The sequence below is a fragment of the Solanum tuberosum genome, unplaced genomic scaffold (genome assembly GCF_000226075.1).
Source record: "Solanum tuberosum cultivar DM 1-3 516 R44 unplaced genomic scaffold, SolTub_3.0 scf00001, whole genome shotgun sequence".
In the NCBI taxonomy this organism is placed as follows: domain Eukaryota; kingdom Viridiplantae; phylum Streptophyta; class Magnoliopsida; order Solanales; family Solanaceae; genus Solanum; species Solanum tuberosum.
Window position 1 is genome coordinate 1,491,072 of NW_006238927.1, and position 18,710 is coordinate 1,509,781.

An 18,710-nucleotide genomic window follows, 5' to 3' on the forward strand; every position below is an offset into this window, starting at 1 on the left:
ATACGCAAACGGAATACCAAACAAACAAAAATTAAACAACGCGAAGTAGTAGGTGATACTTTCAATGATGTGGAGGAATCAAACGACATAGCTATTAGCTAGTTATTTGGAAATCCTTTAAAGAATCTAAGCTATTACAATTTCAAGAATCATTTGATGTTTGGTAGCAACTCTCAATTAGTCATTGGATTGTGCTTTCTTTTTTTATAAGAAAAGAATTTTATTTATCTTATTATCCTTTATAAATAAATAAACATTTTCTCTTTCATTTTCACCTAATTAATTTATACAGTAATATTTTTATTGGGTTCTAATAGGTGTGAATGAGAAATGAATTATTATTTTTTCAAACAAAAAATCAAGAGAAAAGATGCAATTTGAATAGCACATTTCCACATGCAATGGATTGTGACTTTTCTGATAAGCTATGGCTCTTACGAAAAGTTGTAACTTTTCTCCAATAAAGCACAATAATTATATGTTCATACTATCTTTGGCTTGATCTGAAATTTAATTCTAAGCTTTCCATTCTGAACTGTCTTTGTCTTCCATGGCAACAGTAGCTAGCCACTTATGAATCGTTTGGTAGACTGTATAAAAATAATGTTAACTAGAGTGTATTAATAATGTTTGCATTAGTAATACTTATATTAATTATACATAAAATATTTTTTATGCATTGTTTGGTTAGGTGTATTAGAAAAAAAGTATGTATTATATAAAAATATTTATTTACAAAAGCATCCTCCACAAATATGGTGGAAAAAGATGTAAAAGTGCTTTTGAGGGGTAATTGAGTTGTTAACCATGCTAATGCATGTATTAAATCTTTTACATTACTAATACACTCTTCAAATTAACAAAGAGTGTGTAACTAATGCTTGCATTAATTATACATAACATAAAAAAATGTACCAAACAAAGTACTACTAATATACAAAGCTAATGTAAACATTATTTTTGATAATACACTCTACCAAACGACCCCTTACGGTTTAGGAAAGCAAAATTCATAGCCTAATATATATTTTTCATTAAATTGTATCAAAATTATCCAAATTATTTGTCGCAAGTGGTAGAAGCTCTTTTTGGATGAATTTGTAAGGTCATAGCTTTTCTTGGAAAAACTTTTCAATTTGATCTTTTGATTTGTTTATTAATTACTCCCTAATTACCTGTCCATTTTTAAATTGATACACATATTAAGAAAATAATGATTGACATAGTAAGTTTATCATTTTGCCCCTATTAATTATGAAATAGATGAATTTAAAATTTAAAATTTTCAAAAAGTTCTACCTTTTTCAAAATTAATTAATTGAGGGTATAATAGGTCAAAAAAATTGTTCTTTCTTAATTTGTCAAAATGGACAAGTAAAAAGAAAAATTTGAACAAGTAATTAAGGACGGGAGAGTATAATTTAATATGATTCATTCATCATGTTCTATCAAGTTTATCCAATGATATTACAACAGTTTTATCAATATTACTATAAAAAAAATTATTTAATTGAAAATAATGATGCATTTTGCAGAATATTTAATCAAATATCGTTATATTTCTTTTCTAACAGTTGAATTAGATAGTTCCAATTCATCCAACAACTTAAATATAATCAGAAAGTTCAAAATTAGTTACAAAAATCAAATTTCAAAAGAAATAAAAAATTAATACTCATATTTCATGAAAAGGGAGAAGGTACACGGCAAAAGAATATTTAAGGCAATAAGTGAGTTTAAACGGATGGATTACTACTTACCATATGTTAAAAAAAATGAATACAAGATTTTTCATGCTATGAGAATTAATGTAAAAAAAAATGTGATTTCAGTCTGCCCTGATATGATGATAGTCATTTTATTAGTGAAAATGGTTTGAAATATATCAGAACTTTGATATAAATTATTGTAACAATCTCAAATTTGGGCAGGATCTATTACCCTCCTGCACTATTTAATAGTGAATTTTAAAGATATATAAGTGTTCACGTGGATATCATAAATATTGCATCATTATAAATAGTAACTTGTCCAGCTGAACACTTATATATCTTTAAAATACACTATTAAATAATACAGAGGGTAATAGGTCCTGCCCAAAATTTGAGATTGTTACAATAATTTCGATCAAAGTTCGGATATACTTTAGACATTTTCCCCTTTTATCTATTTTATATATTTAAAAAGCTAAAAAAAATTTATGATCTAAAGAAAATGATACTGTTGTTGGTGAATGGATTTCTATTAACTAACTAACATTTTATTACTCTAAATTTTTTATTACATGAAATAGTAAAGTTCACGTATATCAAGAAAAATATTTAAGGACATTTTATTATTGACCTTTGTAAAATTATAGATATAACTTTGTAAATAGTGTAATTTATGTCTTGGAAAATATACAACTTCAATAAATGAAAGGATAAATATGGAAAATAATTCAAACATCTAAAAACTAAAAATGACTTACAAGTATGTTTGACAAACTTTTAAGTCAATCCAAACATACACTTAGAGTGTGTTTGGTATAAATGAAAATATTTTCAGGAAAATATTTTCCAATTTTCTCATGTTTAGTTAGCTTAAATGTTTTGGAAAATATTTTCCAAATCAACTTATTTTCCTTCAATATAAGAAAAATGGTTTTCCTTCAAAACTTAGGGAAAACATTTTTCAAAACTCTCTTCCAACCTCAAATTACAATTTTTTTTCTTATCCCACACCCACTCCCCTAACCACCAAACCAGCCCCTCCCCCAAAAAAAAAAAACTTAACAATTTAAAATTTATATTTTAAAAATTTAAGTTTTTTTCCCCGATCACCCCTACCCTTAAAAAAAGAAGCAACTTTCACATATAGCAAACACAAAATTCATATTTGTATGCTATAACAAAGTTTGCATAATTGCGCTCCATAGCAAACATAAATATGTATATTTCGCTATACATATACAAAAGAAAGCAGTTGTATAATCTGCTTTGGTATACATATACAAAAAGATCAATTGTATAAAGTGAGAGAGGCGAGTGAGAGAGCGAGATCTGGGAGAGTGGCGAGCGAGATCTGGGAGAGGGGAGAGAGGGGAACGAAAATATATGTATATATACAATTTTCACGCATTTTATACATTTGCGTTTTTGTATAAAGTGAGAGAGGCGAGTGAGCGAGCGAGATCTGGGAGAGTGGCGAGCGAGATCTGGGAGAGGGGAGAGAGGGGAACGAAAATATATGTATATATACAATTTTCTCTCGCTTTATACAAACACAAACGCACTTTATACACTTGCGTTTGTATAAAAAACGAGAGAGGCGAGGGGAGAGAACGAGAGTGCCGAGCGAGATTCACCAGGAGAGAGGTGAAATAGCAACAGTTTGCTATGAGGTACAATTAAATCAAACTATATTTATAGCATTTAATTTGAATTAATAGTTTGCTATTATATACAATTTTCCCTAAAAAAAATAATTTAATATTTTGAAATTATCATTTTCTTTAACCGACACCTACCCAACCCCCTATCAGCCCTCCTCCCCATCCCCAAAGAAAAAAATTAAAATTTTATTTTAAAAAAAAACAATATTTTTACCCCACCACCTACTCCTACCCCTACCAGCTCCCCTCCCCCCAAAAATATTATTATTATTTAAAAAAATATTGTGTTTGAAAAATATTTTAAATTTTTTTTTTTTTTTTTTAATCCCACCTTACCCCGACCTCTACTAGCCCCCCTCCCTAAAAATAAAATAAAAAATCATTTTTACCCTACCCCCTCCCCCCCCATTTTTTTTTTAAGTTTGCTTTTAAAAAAATATTTTTTATTTTTTATTTTTTACCCCACCCTACAGTGACCCCCTTACAAAGAAATTTAATTTTCTTAAAAAAATAAATCCCAGCTGTGATTGGATCCCGATTTGAAAGTTGGGGTTGAAATTTCGATTTGAAAGTCGAATCTTTGGTCTCGCATCGATTGTCCGGTCTTGATGGTAGTCAAGTCTCGATTTGAGTGTCGGAGTTGAATTCTGAATTGGTCGATCGTATTTAAGTTTGGGTGTCAGGGTCAAGTCTTGGGTCGGATATCCGGCCCCGGTTCGAATGTCGGGTCTCAATTTGGAAGTCAGAGTTAGGTCTTGAGTCAGTTATCAGAGTCAGGTTTTTAGATAGGTCGTTCGGATTGTATCCTAGTTTGGGTGTTGGGGTCATGTCCTATATCGATTATCAAGATTGACATCGGGGTCAACAATTATTTTCCTAAAAAGTATTTTCTACTCTCTTGCAAAAAATAAAAGATATTTTCTGAAAATTGGTTTTCATTCACCAACCAAACACTAAAAATACTTTTCAAAAAATATTTTCTACTCACCAACCAAAAATAAGAAAATAAATTAAAATCCACTTGTTTTCGAGTAAAACATTTTCCTTCATACTTAATATGGAACATAGGGAGTATGAGTATCATAGTATAGTTTTTTTTTAAAATAAAATATTTAAACAAAATTGGATATGGATATTAATTGAAAATAATATTTAAAAATGTGTGCACATAGACATTGATTTATTATTTGATTTAATAATGACGTGAGTGAAGTAGTGAAAAAACAAAATGAAAGGTGAGTGGTGACTGGAGTGAAGATGTGTTATATATAGAGGAGTAGCAAAGAAAGAAGCAATACAATACATTGAAACAGAAAGTGTAGGAAGTTAGAAAAATTGTGAAAACGGTTATCGCTTTGAGTTTTAGGGTTTCAAATCTTCAGCTTTCTTCTTTGCTCATGCTCATGTTCTTTCTCATGGAGTCCAAAGGTTTGCTTCTTCTCCAAGTTTTCGTAAATATGCATTTTTGCTCTGTTTACTCTGGTTATCTATCTTGAACTCATATTTCTTTGTTACCATTATGTAGTAGATCTTGAACAGATACTGAAGGAAGTTCATCACCGCTGGCTTCTCCCCCATGAAGTTTGTCAAATCTTGCGCAATCATCAAAATTTCTGCTTGACTCAACAGCTTCAACTCAAACCTCCAGGTTCATCATTATCTCCACAAACGATTTTCCTTTGCATTCATTTTAACTAATATAGCTTTTCTGTTTCAGCTGGTTCCATCTTTCTATTTGATCGGAAAGTACTACCAGATTTCAGTAAAGATGGTCACCATTGGAGAAAGAACAAGGACGGTGAAACTGTTAAAGAAGCTCATGAAAAGTTCACGGTATGCTCATTTGCTCTTATCGTGTTCTTGTCATTTTCAAAGACAATTTCTGATTTTTGGTGAATTAGTATCTAATTGGTCGAGTTGCCTATGTTTTTCTGATTGCTCTTTTCAATCTGTAGTAAAAACATGAGATTGCCCGTGTTTAACAGCTTTGGGTTTTATCTTTGATTTAGCTTATCACTGACATAATTTTTTTGATATCTTTACTGCTTAAAAGCAACTTTTAGGAAATCAGATTACTTTTTTCTTTGGGTGTGGGGGAGGGTGTAATAGTTTATTGATATTGTGGGGAAAATCACTCTATACAAGAAATGTACCAATATAATTTCCGTATGCTTGCAAAGTTGGTTTTCACCTCTGGATAAATAAAATTACCAAGTTGAATTTTAAAGGAAGTCAAGAACCACCTATGAGAGACCATGTTAAATGTTCTCTCCAAGTTGTAGTAATGTTTCCATAATAAGGTTACTTTACGTTGGTTTTAGCGTAAATCAAGTGAAACAACACTATTTTCAGCTTGAATTGACTATTTTAATTGGATACAGATTCTTAGGCCTCTTAACATACTTATTGGTGCTAGTTAAAATAGCACAAATCAAATATAGAGGATTTTAATAGTCGACACCAGCCACCTTGTTTGGGATTAAGACATAGTTGATTATTTTAATTGAAGTGCAAAATCTTTGCCATCAGATGAAGTTTCTATAAAGCTATGCGACCTAGAATTCCCTGAAAGCACCTCCAATTTCATTATATATATCTATAAAGTAAGGCCTAAGTCAACCTCAAAAGTTAGCTCATGAGGGGAGGATTTCTCATGACAATATAACAGGACCATAACCCATTCCGTCAATCAATGTGGGAATTTTCAGCGTTGATACCATAACACGAGCCTCAACATTGAGAAACATAGCAAGCAACTAGCTCATGAGGAGAGGATTTCTCATGACAATATAACAAGACCACAACCCATTCCCTCAATCAATGTGGGACTTTTTAGCATTATAACATAACACGGGCCTCAACATTGAGAAACATAACAAGCAGGATCAGTATGTCTAACTCTTATACCATGTACATAAATGAATCTTGGGCCTTACTCAATCCCAAAAGCTAGTTCATGAAGGGAGGATTGTCCAAGACCACAAAAGGGGACCACAATTTAGTTCTTCAATCAATGTGAAACTTAACAGTAAGTTTGAACAAAGAATACAAAAGCTTACTGTATTTAGAAAAAACATGGATATTTATGCAAGCTGCTCTTCTAGCTACTGTAATATCTGCTAAACAATAAGGCAACCTTTATGACCAATAGAAATCCAGACAATTTGTATCAGTTGCATGAAGACTAGACGACCTAATTATATTAAATTCACAGAGCAATGACTTCTTTACATTTTGTATGTGTTGTCGACTAGATCTTGACCAAACGATTGTGCATCTAGTAACTTTCTCTTTATTTAAAACATCAACCTTTTTTCTGATTGCAGGCAGGCAGCATTGATGTTCTTCACTGTTACTATGTCCATGGGGAGGACAACAAGAACTTTCAGAGGCAAAGTTATTGGATGCTTGAAGAGTGAGTCTCTGTTTTTGGTATCCTGTTAGTTTGGTCTGTGATGTTGCTTTGAGGTGAAGACGTGTGCTAGGGGAAAATTACAGAAACAGATTATGTAGTATGACGAATACTTATCAGTTTAAGCCAGTTTCACATATAATTTCATTTTCCTTTATCTGATTTGATGTTTATCAGTTATCTGGATATTCCTTACTGTTCATTTCTTTTGTCAGGTTTTCAAACTTTAATTATATTTTGTGCTGTATATTAGATCTAAAAGAATGAGAATGTATAGTATTGTTCTTCAAAGAATTTCTCAAAGGTTGGATATGTAGAGGCTCTCTCAAAGGGTACTGAAGCAATATGGATGTTTCCTGTTATTTAATCTTGTATGGTTCCTCAATGGGTAGTTTGGATAGTCTGGTGTTCCATAATATTTCTTTGGTCAGGAAATGGTCACGGTGGTTGCCTTGAGACCCAGAATATTCTATGATAAAACTAATAGGAAATGGATTTTGTTAGAGTACATTGGAGGCAAGATTACATGTTAACTTCACCTATTGAACTTAATGGAGGTTTACATCCCGGCATGCTTCTTACTCCTTCCCTTAGAAAAAGAATAAGGAGATCTGATTTAAGGAAAACAGGCATTGTCCTTTGATTCTGAAAGAGTTTCCTTCAAGGAATGGTGTTACTCTTTTAAGTTCAGTCCACACTACATAATTGATGTTTCAGTTTACTTCAGTGATCAAGTATCACCCGCTGTTACTTTTTCTTTTCATTTTAATATTAAGATCGGTCCTGTCTGACTTAGATTGCATGCACCTCAACAAATCCACCTGAAAGCTTATCCAGGTCACAAGCACAGGATGTCAAGATAATCTTGTCCACCCAGGTTGGAGCAGACTGCTCTCACAAAGTGTTCGCTGGGAATCGAACTTGCATTCTCCAAATTGTTATTCCCATGCCTCAACCTCTATGCAATCACATTGTGACTCTCTATCTTTTTGTCGTAGAGCTTTCCTTAGTCTAGTGATTTTCCTCTAGCCTTCCTTGGTTGCAGTGGAAGTACCTCCAAAATAAAACTAATTATGGTGTGTATCTACCTTATCAAAAACAAAATTATTTATGGTGGTTTTGAGTCATTGAGAAGAAAGGCTAAATACGTAGACAACTCCTTAATTGCGCCAGTTTTCTAACATGCTACAATTGCCCCAACAGGGGCACTCATTTTTTCAAGATGCTTCTTCAGAAACTCCTCGTTTGAGGGTTGGGGAAAGTTCTTTAGAAGAAGAAAGGGGCAGGGTCGAAGAAGATGACCGGTAGGGGGTGGTTCTGAAAACACAGTGCTTGGGGGTTGGCAGAGTTCTATGGAAGAAGAAATGGAGAGTATATGAGGAAGAAGATGACTGGTGGGGGGGGGAAGGACGTTCCGAAAACACAGTGCTGGAGGGGAGGGAGTTCTATGGAAGAAGAAAGGGGTCAGGGTCATGGGAAGAAGATGGTGGGCGATAGGAGTTGTTAAAATTCCTTTTTTTCCCTCACAAGCTTTTTATTTAGGGGATAGCTAGGCTCAAGAGCCACATGGCTTTTTTTCATTTCTTTATTTTTTTGCCATGTTGCGACATGTGAAGCTCAATTTTTTTTACTGGCTAGTCATGAGGGACTTAATAGGCACACGTGGACTAAAGTTGGAGTGTCTAATAGGTACAAGACTCAGTTGAGGTGTGTCAGTGAAGCTTGTTGCCAAGTTTAGGAGTTTATTTTTTTTGAAACTGGTAAATTGTGTATTCCTCAGCATTAAGGACATGCTGGACACCATCAAAAAGTGTTAGATAAAAAAAAACAGCAACTAGAAAACAAGATACTTACAGAGATCTTAATAAATCTACAAACTGATCTATATCCTCTAAACCTACTTCTTTACACCAAAAGTAGAAAGATATTATACAATTCCATTTAACTTTCTGGATGGGATTGGATCTATCTTCATAACACCTCCCATTTCTCTCTCTCCAAACTGTCCACCAGATGCATTGTGGGATGATCCTCCACCACTTCTTTTGACTTTTGCTGCCTCCTCTTTTCATCCAGCAACTAAGCAAATCTGCAGTATGCTCCGGCATAGTCCAGCTTGTCTTTGTTATGTTGAGAAATAGAGACCAAAGTTGTGCTGTAAAGGTGCAGTGCAAAAATAGATGACTGTTTGTTTCATTTGTCTCATTGCATAAGAAGCACCTGGAAACTATGATGGCCCCTTTTTTCTTCAAAACTTCTTGTGTCAGGCATGCTCTTTTAACCACCAACCAAGTAAAGCATTTTACCTTGGTTGGGGATGGACTATTCCATAAGTTTCTCCATATTTTTGGTTGCCCTCTACACTGTACCCTTTCTTCCATTTTATAAACCCTTTTAACAGAGAATTGCCCATCAATATTGTGTTTCCATCTTAATGTATCTGGTTCACTAGGCATATTCTTTAGGTTTATTTGTGAGACTGCATATGCTTACCCACAAATTCACACTTGAAACAGGCATTCTTCCTCTTGTTCTTCCATCTTTTATTCTCTGAGATGCTTATAAATTTATTTATTTTTAAAAAAAGAAAAAAATAAATAAAATAGATTTTATAAGGAAAAAAAACAATACAGGTTTGAGCAGAGGGCGTGTGTGTGGTGCTCAAAATATGGAAGTTACTTGGATTAGATTGTCTATCACGTGCTTGAATAATGCCCTTTTGTGCACTATTTTTGAGGTTGGATAAAGTACCATTGTTGCTTTTGTCCTATATGTGCAAACCCAAATCAGGTGGATCCTTCCAGTGATCACATATACAAAACCAAACACACAAGGAGCCCTGCAACATTTTTTTTTTATGACAAGGGAAACCCTCAGTCGCTACCCTTTGGGTGCGCATAGGGTAGAAAAACCCCTCCTATTCCTCTACACTGTACCCTTTCTTCCATTCTATAAACCCTTTTAACAGAGAATTGCCCATCAATATTGTGTTTCCATCTTAATGTATCTGGTTCACTAGGCATATTCTTTAGGTTTATTTGTGAGACTGCATATGCTTACCCACAAATTCACACTTGAAACAGGCATTCTTCCTCTTGTTCTTCCATCTTTTATTCTCTGAGATGCTTATAAATTTATTTATTTTTAAAAAAAGAAAAAAATAAATAAAATAGATTTTATAAGGAAAAAAAACAATACAGGTTTGAGCAGAGGGCGTGTGTGTGGTGCTCAAAATATGGAAGTTACTTGGATTAGATTGTCTATCACGTGCTTGAATAATGCCCTTTTGTGCACTATTTTTGAGGTTGGATAAAGTACCATTGTTGCTTTTGTCCTATATGTGCAAACCCAAATCAGGTGGATCCTTCCAGTGATCACATATACAAAACCAAACACACAAGGAGCCCTGCAACATTTTTTTTTTATGACAAGGGAAACCCTCAGTCGCTACCCTTTGGGTGCGCATAGGGTAGAAAAACCCCTCCTATGCAATAGCTCGCAAACCACACAGGAGAGGTAATCCACACTAGGCTCTCACACTAGGCAAGCCTGGTGCGATGCGACGAGCTCGACCCAGAAGGCAAACCCCTTGCTTTCGTTGGCAAGGGTTTCGAACTTGAGACCTCCAACATGGAAGTCCCAAGCCCAAACCATTGGGCCGCCCCGAAGGGTAAGGAGCCCTGCAACAGGCATACCAAGGTATGTAGTTAGCATATTTTCAACTTTGCACCCTAAAATGATTGCAAGATTTTGGATATTTGGCACCTCTTTTATCGGGAACAAACTGGTTTTTCCCCAATTAACTTTCAAGCCAGAAGAAGCTTCAAAAATAGTCAAAATCATTCTGATGTAACCTATTTGTTCAACCTTTGGCTCACAAAATATCACTGTGTCATCTGCATACTGTAGGTGACATGTCTATGCATTATGCCAAAAAATAAATAAACATTTACCACTTGCTGTAAATATACTAAAAGAAGTTGCAAAACTAACTCCAAGTTAACAGTCCCTGTTCATGCATTGCACATTTGATGGTGCTACTGCGTAATTAGTAATTATGCCCACTCTTGTAGATCTCCTTTGGGGTTGGTTATGCTTTGGAAGTTTTGCTGTAGCAAAAAGAGATGTGCTGGAGGGACTTATCAAATCCAAAATAAATTAATAAATGTCCTCTAGGGAAATGCTCCATCACCAAGCTTTATGGTAATACTGACTTATTAAGTAGGCTTGAGTTTTCCTCAGATAATTACATCCTTCTTCCTTTGTGCGACTTAGTATATTCTCTAGCTCGTATTTAAGTGCTTTATAGATATATACAATGAACATTCTTTATGGTTGAAACCTGCAGTTTCTATAGAAAAAGGAATGGCAGTGGAGATCTTAAGAAAATATTTTATGTTCTTAGTATCTGATATAGTCCTTGTAGATTTTAGCATGATCGTTCTTGATTTTATTTTACAGACAGTTGGAGCACATCGTCCTTGTGCATTACAGAGATGTAAAAGAGGTATTTCCACATCAGTTTAATCATATGGTCGTTGCTGTATGTTTCTGGGGATGCGTTTCTGTTTGTTAATTCTCTGATTTTACACTTAATATCTGTGTTCTGTTTTTCATAGTCCTGCATCATATATATCTACATGGTGTTTGTCTGTGTTTTCTACTTTATAACTTGCAGATGTGGTGGCTAACATGATGGATTCATTCTATTATTTATTTTAGATCCTGATTTGCAAAGAAATTTCTGGGATCGAGGAAAGGGGAATATGAAATGAATGTCTTATAACTACTAGGAATATTAGTACTCGCTCCATTTCATATTATATGGCGATGTTTGATAGATGGGAAATGTAGTTTGAGATTTTAACTGACATGTTTATGAAGCTACTGGTAGTGGAAAAAAGTATTGAAATATGGTTAAAAAGTTAGTCTGATAGAGAAAACATCACATCAAAGTTTAAAATTTGAATATACTAAATAATTTAAATTATTGGAAGTTGTGAAAATTATATAGTATTAATATTACCAAAGCGAATAATGTCTAACATTTTGAAACGTCCCTACATAAAAAAAATATCAGATAAATTGAAATAAGAGTAGTATGATCAAGAAAGGAGGATTTTGTTCTCAGTTAAAGTGTGTGTACCCAATTTACTTGTATTTGCGTGTAATGTGTATAGTTATAAGTCAAACAATCTTAAAAACATCATAATGTTCTATTGAAGATCAATAGAAGTTGTCAATAACAGGAAACATATTAGATTGATATGCTATACAGGAGTCTTTTTTTGTCCTGCTCATATGTTGGAAAAGATCTTTATGTTTGCATATTAATAGGTTAATTGTGCTTAATTAATCTAATAATTATCAGAATAATTTATCCACTTAGTTGTTCAAGGCAAATATCTACTGTTACTCCTGGAAACACAATGGTATACCAGAAAGTTGTTGCATAGAGTATGCTTCTTCTGTATGTTTATATTAATTGGGGAAAAATACTCAGAAAATCTAGTCACCAGTTCCATTTTTACGGGGATGAAGACAGAGAGTTATCAAGCTACATGTAGCAAACTGACTTATTATGAGATGGCGTGTGATTCTTAGTCTCTATCATAGTAGATTAACATATATTATTGATATGTGCCATGCAGGGTTACAGAATAGGTGCCTCCCGTCTGCAACCTGTACATCCAGGGTTATTGCTTGAAAATCCTGAAAGTAGTTCCAAGCCTTGCTTTGTATTTGGCCCAACATTTCAGAAATCTCATACATCAAATCCAAGCTTAGTTGACTGGAAAGAACAAGCACTCTCTTCTGAACTTCACAGTGGTGATTCCAAAGGTAGTTTTCTCTTTGATGCTTCCCTTAATTCATAATGTTTGGATAAGGAAACTGGTACAGTATTATAGCACTTCATAAGTTGTTCTTATATAATACAAACTAAGGACCTTGTTTTGTCTTGTAAGGACTTATGGAGTTCTCGAGGTCGCAGGAGAGGTTTCAGCTCAATCCACAAGTTAGAGCATTCATGTCTTCTGGCTTTCGTAGATCAGACAGAAATTTAAATGTTATGCTACAGAGAAAGTTCTACTCGGGACACTTTAATCTGGCTGATTTGCGGTCCAGTAAACTCACTTATGCAAGATTATATGCTGGTAAAGCTCTGGCGAACAACAGAAACAGATTGACAATTACTTCTGGGGAAGTATTTGAGGTACTATAATTTGTGCTATAGATGTATTCATGTAGTCATTGGTGTCCCTCTTTTTTGTTTTTCTTTCAAGAAGGGGGTAGGGAAATAAGCATTAAAGACAATTGAGATATTGGAAATTTGTAAGTTCTTGGTACATATCTTCAATGTGTTTCATCTGTAGGATCAACATGCTCCAAGCATATTTTTAGTTTTTTATCGTTTTCCATAGGCTGGTTCTGAACTTCTGATAGCATACCCAAAAGAGGTTAAGATTTTTATAAAGTACATATATAGAGAAGCATTTAATATAATGGTTGGCATATCTTGATTTAACTAGAATTATTCTTCTGACATCATGATTCATTGCAATGTGTCCAGTTCTTGAACATCTGTATTGTTCAGTGTTGGTGATGCAAATTCATGTTCAAAGGCAAACTCACTTTCAAATGTGGCTTTGGAAATTTCGGTTGCTCCATTTGTACATTCTTTTTTGGTTTTCTAAAAATAATTGCTATTAACCTATTATGGCTACATTAAGACTGACATTAGCTTCTATCGTTTGCCCACAGGCTTGAACTGGGATATTCTAAAATAGTGGCATTCTTTTGGTTCTTAGAATATTGATATCCATGTAGTTATTATAAGCATTCCGTTTAACACTACTACCATTTCTTATTATTGTAGGAGAATATCCATGTTGCTCCAGCTCAGATTCAGAACATTTCCAGCTCTCAGACAGTTATTACTCCTGATGCTGCAGTTAAAACTAGTTCCTTGGATGGTGGACTCAACAGTGATGAAGTTGGAAGCCTAAAGAAACTTGATATCCTTGGAAGATGGATGGATAGAGAGATCGGTGGAGACTGCAACAAGTCTCTGATGGCCTCTGATTCTGGCAACTACTGGAATACCCTTGACACTGATAATGGGGATAAAGAAGTTTCCACTTTATCACGTCACATGCTGTTGGAAGCTGATTCCGTAGGCACTTCTCCATCCCAAAAGCAGCTGTTCAGGATCTTTGATTTTTCTCCACAATGGGCCTTCTCAGGAGTGGAAACAAAGGTAAACTTATCTGATCTGATAGAATGGTCCATTTTTCTACTCGTAACTTTGAAATCACATGAAGAGATATTGTATTAGTTGTAAATGTTAAAGATTCAGATATACAACTTTATTTCTCTTCAGGTTTTGATTGTAGGTACCTTTCTTGTCCATGGGAAACATCTTACCTGTCAGAAATGGAGCTGCATGTTTGGTGAAGTTGAGGTGTCTGCAGAAGTTCAGACTCAAAGTATTCGATGTCAAGTTCCTTTTCATGCTCCTGGACGTGTTCCTTTTTATGTAACCTGCAGCAATAGGTTAGCATGCAGTGAGGTTCGGGAGTTTGAATATCGTGAAAAATCATCAGAACTTGCTCTTGCCCTTCGACCAAGTGATGAAGTGCGTCTGCAAGTACAACTAGCTAAATTGCTATATTCAGGACTAAACAAAAAATTCTTGGATTGCTCCAGTGGAGAGTGTGAAAAGTGTAAATTGAAGACTCAGTTATGTTCTTTGAAATGCAAGACTGGAAATGCTACTGAAAGATTAGAGGACTTACTTGCCATTATTGAATGCGATCACATCAACTTCAAAGATGTGCAGATTCAGAATTTCATGAAGGATAAACTTTATGAATGGCTAGTCTCTAGAGCACACGAAGAAGATAAAGGTCCAAATATTTTGAATGACAAAGGCAAAGGGGTTATTCATCTAGTGGCTGCCCTAGGTTATGAATGGGGGTTGCTTCCATTAATTGCTGCCGGTATTAGTCCTAATTTCCGAGATGCATGTGGTAGGACAGCTCTTCACTGGGCCGCACGTCATGGAAGGTGAGTGGCCCCATCAATTTTGTACCTGGACTAACTAATTTATCCTCAACATCAAAACCTTTTAGAGTTTATTAGCTCATTGCTTTTAAGTTTCTTCTTTCTCCATTGGGCATCTAGTGAGCCTACGTTAAATAGCAGCTCTGTAAGGCAGGTCCAACCCAACCAGCTTCCTCCTGTATGCATTAAGAACATCACTCTTCCATTAAAGGCAGTTGTTTAGAGACATGTCTCTGCTTTATGCTTCCTGTACCCATAGTTAATTGAAATGTGCATGCATTTATAATAATAATAGTTGAATAATGAAGACCATAAAGTTCTCTTTGTTTCTATAGTGTATTCCTTGCCATTTGATCATGCATTTTCCATTGAAATTCACCTCGGGTAAGTGTGAATTTCAATACTATATTTGTGAAGAGAAAAAACTGTCTGAGCACGTCCCAAGAATTCTGCAACAGAAGCTTCATAAGTGAGCTATGTGTTGCATTTATTGATACATTACTTCAGCAGTTGAATTATTGATAGCAAAAAGGAAAAAATCACCTTAACTTGCTAAGTCTAACAGAAGATCGATATTCATTTAAAATTAATTCATATTAATGATCTACTTTAGGGAAGATATGGTGATTGCACTTATCAAGCTAGGTGTAGCTGCTGGTGCTGTTGATGATCCAACTACTGCATTCCCTGGGGGGCGAACAGCTGCTGATTTGGCTTCTAGTAGAGGTCACAAAGGGATTGCTGGATACTTGGCAGAATCAGATCTTACTGCTCATCATCAATTATTGGCTACCAGTAATAATGCTTTAGACACTATTGGTGCTGGGCTTGAAGCTGAAAAGGTTTTTGAATCTGCAGTTCAAGAGATTGTTCCTTTGAATGGGACAATAGATGATGATGTTTCCTTGAAAGGATCTCTTGCTTCACTAAGGAAATCAGCTCATGCTGCAGCATTGATTCAAGCTGCTTTTAGAGCTCGTTCATTCCGGCAGAGACAGCTTACAGAGAGTAGAAATGATGTTTCTGAAGATTCACTTGACCTTGTTGCCCTGGGCTCCTTGAACAAGGTCCAAAAGGTGAACTGCGTTGAGTACTATTTACACTCAGCTGCCACAAACATCCAGCAGAAATATTGTGGCTGGAAGGGGAGGAGAGAATTTTTGAAGGTACACAACCGGATTGTGAAAATCCAGGTAAATGGACATGTTTTTTCTTCTTCCCCTTTTTTGTTTGTCTGCTAATAAGTATGACTTATGTTTAAGTACTTGTTTTAGCTAAACTGGTCTTTTGCTAAATTTCCATTGGGGATGTCCCATTTTTCACACTTTCTAGCTTTCAGATAGCCGTTTTTGTTAGTTTCGACCTCTGGCCAATTAGAAAATATTATTTACAATTGGGTACTAAGCCTGTCAACTTCACCGTTCTTCTTGTTAGTGATGTAACTTTTCACATGAGAAGTAGAAGAGTACTGTCCATAGTTTCGTTCTTACTAAAGACTGCACAAGAAGGGTAATAAATTATATATTACATAGTGCAAGTTGTTTTTTCTCCCTCTGTTGGTCCCAATGATTTGGCTTTTGCTTAAACTGACTCTGTGCCGGAAGTGTAAGATTGTCTGTCCCTAGATGCTTTAAGCAAGTGTGTAGATGATGATGGTTAGATTGTGACTGCCATCAAATCACTTCCGAACCCTGCTAATCACATCTCCTCAGCCCTCTTAGTTTACTGGCCTTTATGTACTTGAAATTTTACACAAACTTGTGGTGTGGACTTCTCATAAATCACTTTCACTCTGAAGTTTGTTTAGATAATCTTTCCCTGATGTATTTGATGAGGTAATTGACTTTTATTTCACTAACTTAAATTGGACTTTGCAAATATGTTTGCTGAATCATTAATAATCTCTCAACCTTCAGAGTGCAGTCAAAAAGATTTTACATCATGTTATGATTTCAGGCTCATGTACGTGGACATCAAGTTCGCAAGCAATATAAAAAGTTTGTATGGTCGGTCGGTATACTTGAAAAAGGCATTTTGCGTTGGAGGAGGAAAAAAACAGGATTACGAGGATTTCGGCCAGAAAAAACTAGTCAGAAAGGAATACTAGAGCCTGAGAAGAAGGATGAGTATGATTATCTAAGTATTGGTCTAAAACAGAAGTCTGCTGGAGTTGAGAAGGCTTTGGCAAGAGTTCAGTCCATGGTACGTCATCCAGAGGCAAGAGATCAGTATATGAGGCTGGTTGCCAAGTTTAAAAGTTGTAAGGTGAGTCTAATCTTCTGGTAGGTGAATTTAGAATCTAACAACATTCAAGCCGCCTCTTGTAATAATGCAAGGGCCAGCAACGCATTGTACCTGTGTTTATTTTACTATCTATTCTGTTATGCATGACATGGTAGATCTCTTGCATGTAAACCCACTTCGTACGAGGAGACTGCACCTCTTATCTTATGTATGCTGAAGTCCAGTCCTCCGTGCTTGTACATCTAGTGGTGAAAAACAAGAATGAGTGGGTTTCTTGCAGTAGATAAGCATAAAGCTAATGTTGTTGTAGATCCCTTGTGCTTATCCACCTTAAATGTTACTATTTGCTACGAATGCCAGTGACCAATCAACTAACAGACTTTTGTTTGTTTCTGCAGCTGGATGACGGAGGGAGAGAAGTAAATAGGTCATCTTCACCAGTTTAGGTTTTCAATATATGAGCAAAGGCTCTCCAATTGTTTGTAGACTAAAATGTACGGATTGTAGTCTAACATGTCTGAAATATAGTCATCTGGGAAGAGAAAGGAGGGGTACATACATTGCGTTTTTCTGGTGTTGTAATCATACCCGGTTCCCATGAGGTTAGAATGATCAAAATGTACAGAGAGATTGTATAGTGCATTTAGGGTGGAACCCCAACAAATAGATTCCATCTACTGGGAGCATAAGTAAATGAGAAGTCTGTGTGTCAAATATATTCTTGCATCGAATGTTAATACTCCTGCAATGTTAATATTTTTTTAAAATATAATGTTGTAGTTTTCTCCTTGCTATGCCTGCCATCTGAAAGCAAAATTTGGTGTTCTTGCTCTGGGGTATTGAAATAATTATGCAGGCAGAGAACTACTTAAACTACCATGAGTTTTTTCTTAATTACTATATACTAGGTAAATTGCCTGCGCTTCGCGCGGTGGTGAACTACGTCAATAATCTACTTCTGAAATTTTGATAATATAAGTGTTTTTGAGTGGGTATAACCCTGCGATAAATTGTCAAGAATATTTTATCCAAAGATGAAATGAAATATTTTTTTAATCTTAAAACCAAAAAGATTTGATTCTAAGTGTTTATACATTTTGTTATTAATTCTTCATTTTACTGTAGTTATTCATCACTAAAGTCTTTAGAAAAGATATGTAATTGTTTCATTGTCTATATTTGTATTTTCAAAAAGTGGTACAAACATTTTATTCATCAATTGCGAGAGTTTTTCTCCAATTCAAAGCCTCTATATATAGAATCTAAATATTATACATCTTATATAATTAGTTGTGTATTTGATAAGTCAATTAAAATTTAAAAACACATCTCTTGGAGTTCAATAAAATAACGTATGTCGCTCAAATAATTTGGATTAAATGATGTCTTGGCAAGTCCCTTATTCAAAATCATTCACAATCGATGGCACTACTTTGATAGCCCAAAGACATATTTTGTTGTTTATGTTTCGATCAACATGGTTAAAACTTATTTTTTTTGCGATTTTAATATAATGTTGGGATAAGGGTCTGAAAAATACCCCAACTTTGGTCGGATTTGCTGTTGCGATACTAAACTTTCATGAGGACCTATTACCTCCCTAGACTATTTAATACC

At 34.9% G+C, this 18,710-nt stretch overlaps 1 protein-coding gene across 3 annotated transcripts; it reads left to right on the forward strand.

The window, feature by feature from the left end:
* The first annotated feature begins 4,645 nt into the window (after positions 1–4,645).
* Positions 4,646–17,752, forward strand: LOC102582112 (calmodulin-binding transcription activator 2-like). Of its 3 annotated transcripts, none has more exons than XM_006337904.2 (12): positions 4,646–4,801; positions 4,899–5,021; positions 5,091–5,206; positions 6,700–6,788; positions 11,247–11,292; positions 12,437–12,626; positions 12,752–12,999; positions 13,663–14,043; positions 14,167–14,852; positions 15,463–16,042; positions 16,806–17,114; positions 17,492–17,752. In XM_006337904.2, exons 1-12 carry the CDS (start codon positions 4,771–4,773, stop codon positions 17,537–17,539), a joined length of 2,847 nt encoding a protein of 948 aa, XP_006337966.1. In that variant the 5' UTR covers positions 4,646–4,770; the 3' UTR covers positions 17,540–17,752. The 3 variants fall into 3 exon arrangements, with proteins under 3 accessions (XP_006337966.1, XP_006337967.1, XP_015165588.1); XM_006337905.2 differs by having other exon boundaries at positions 4,902–5,021; XM_015310102.1 differs by lacking the exons at positions 4,646–4,801; positions 4,899–5,021; positions 5,091–5,206 and adding an exon at positions 6,512–6,609.
* The last annotated feature ends 958 nt before the right edge of the window (positions 17,753–18,710 follow it).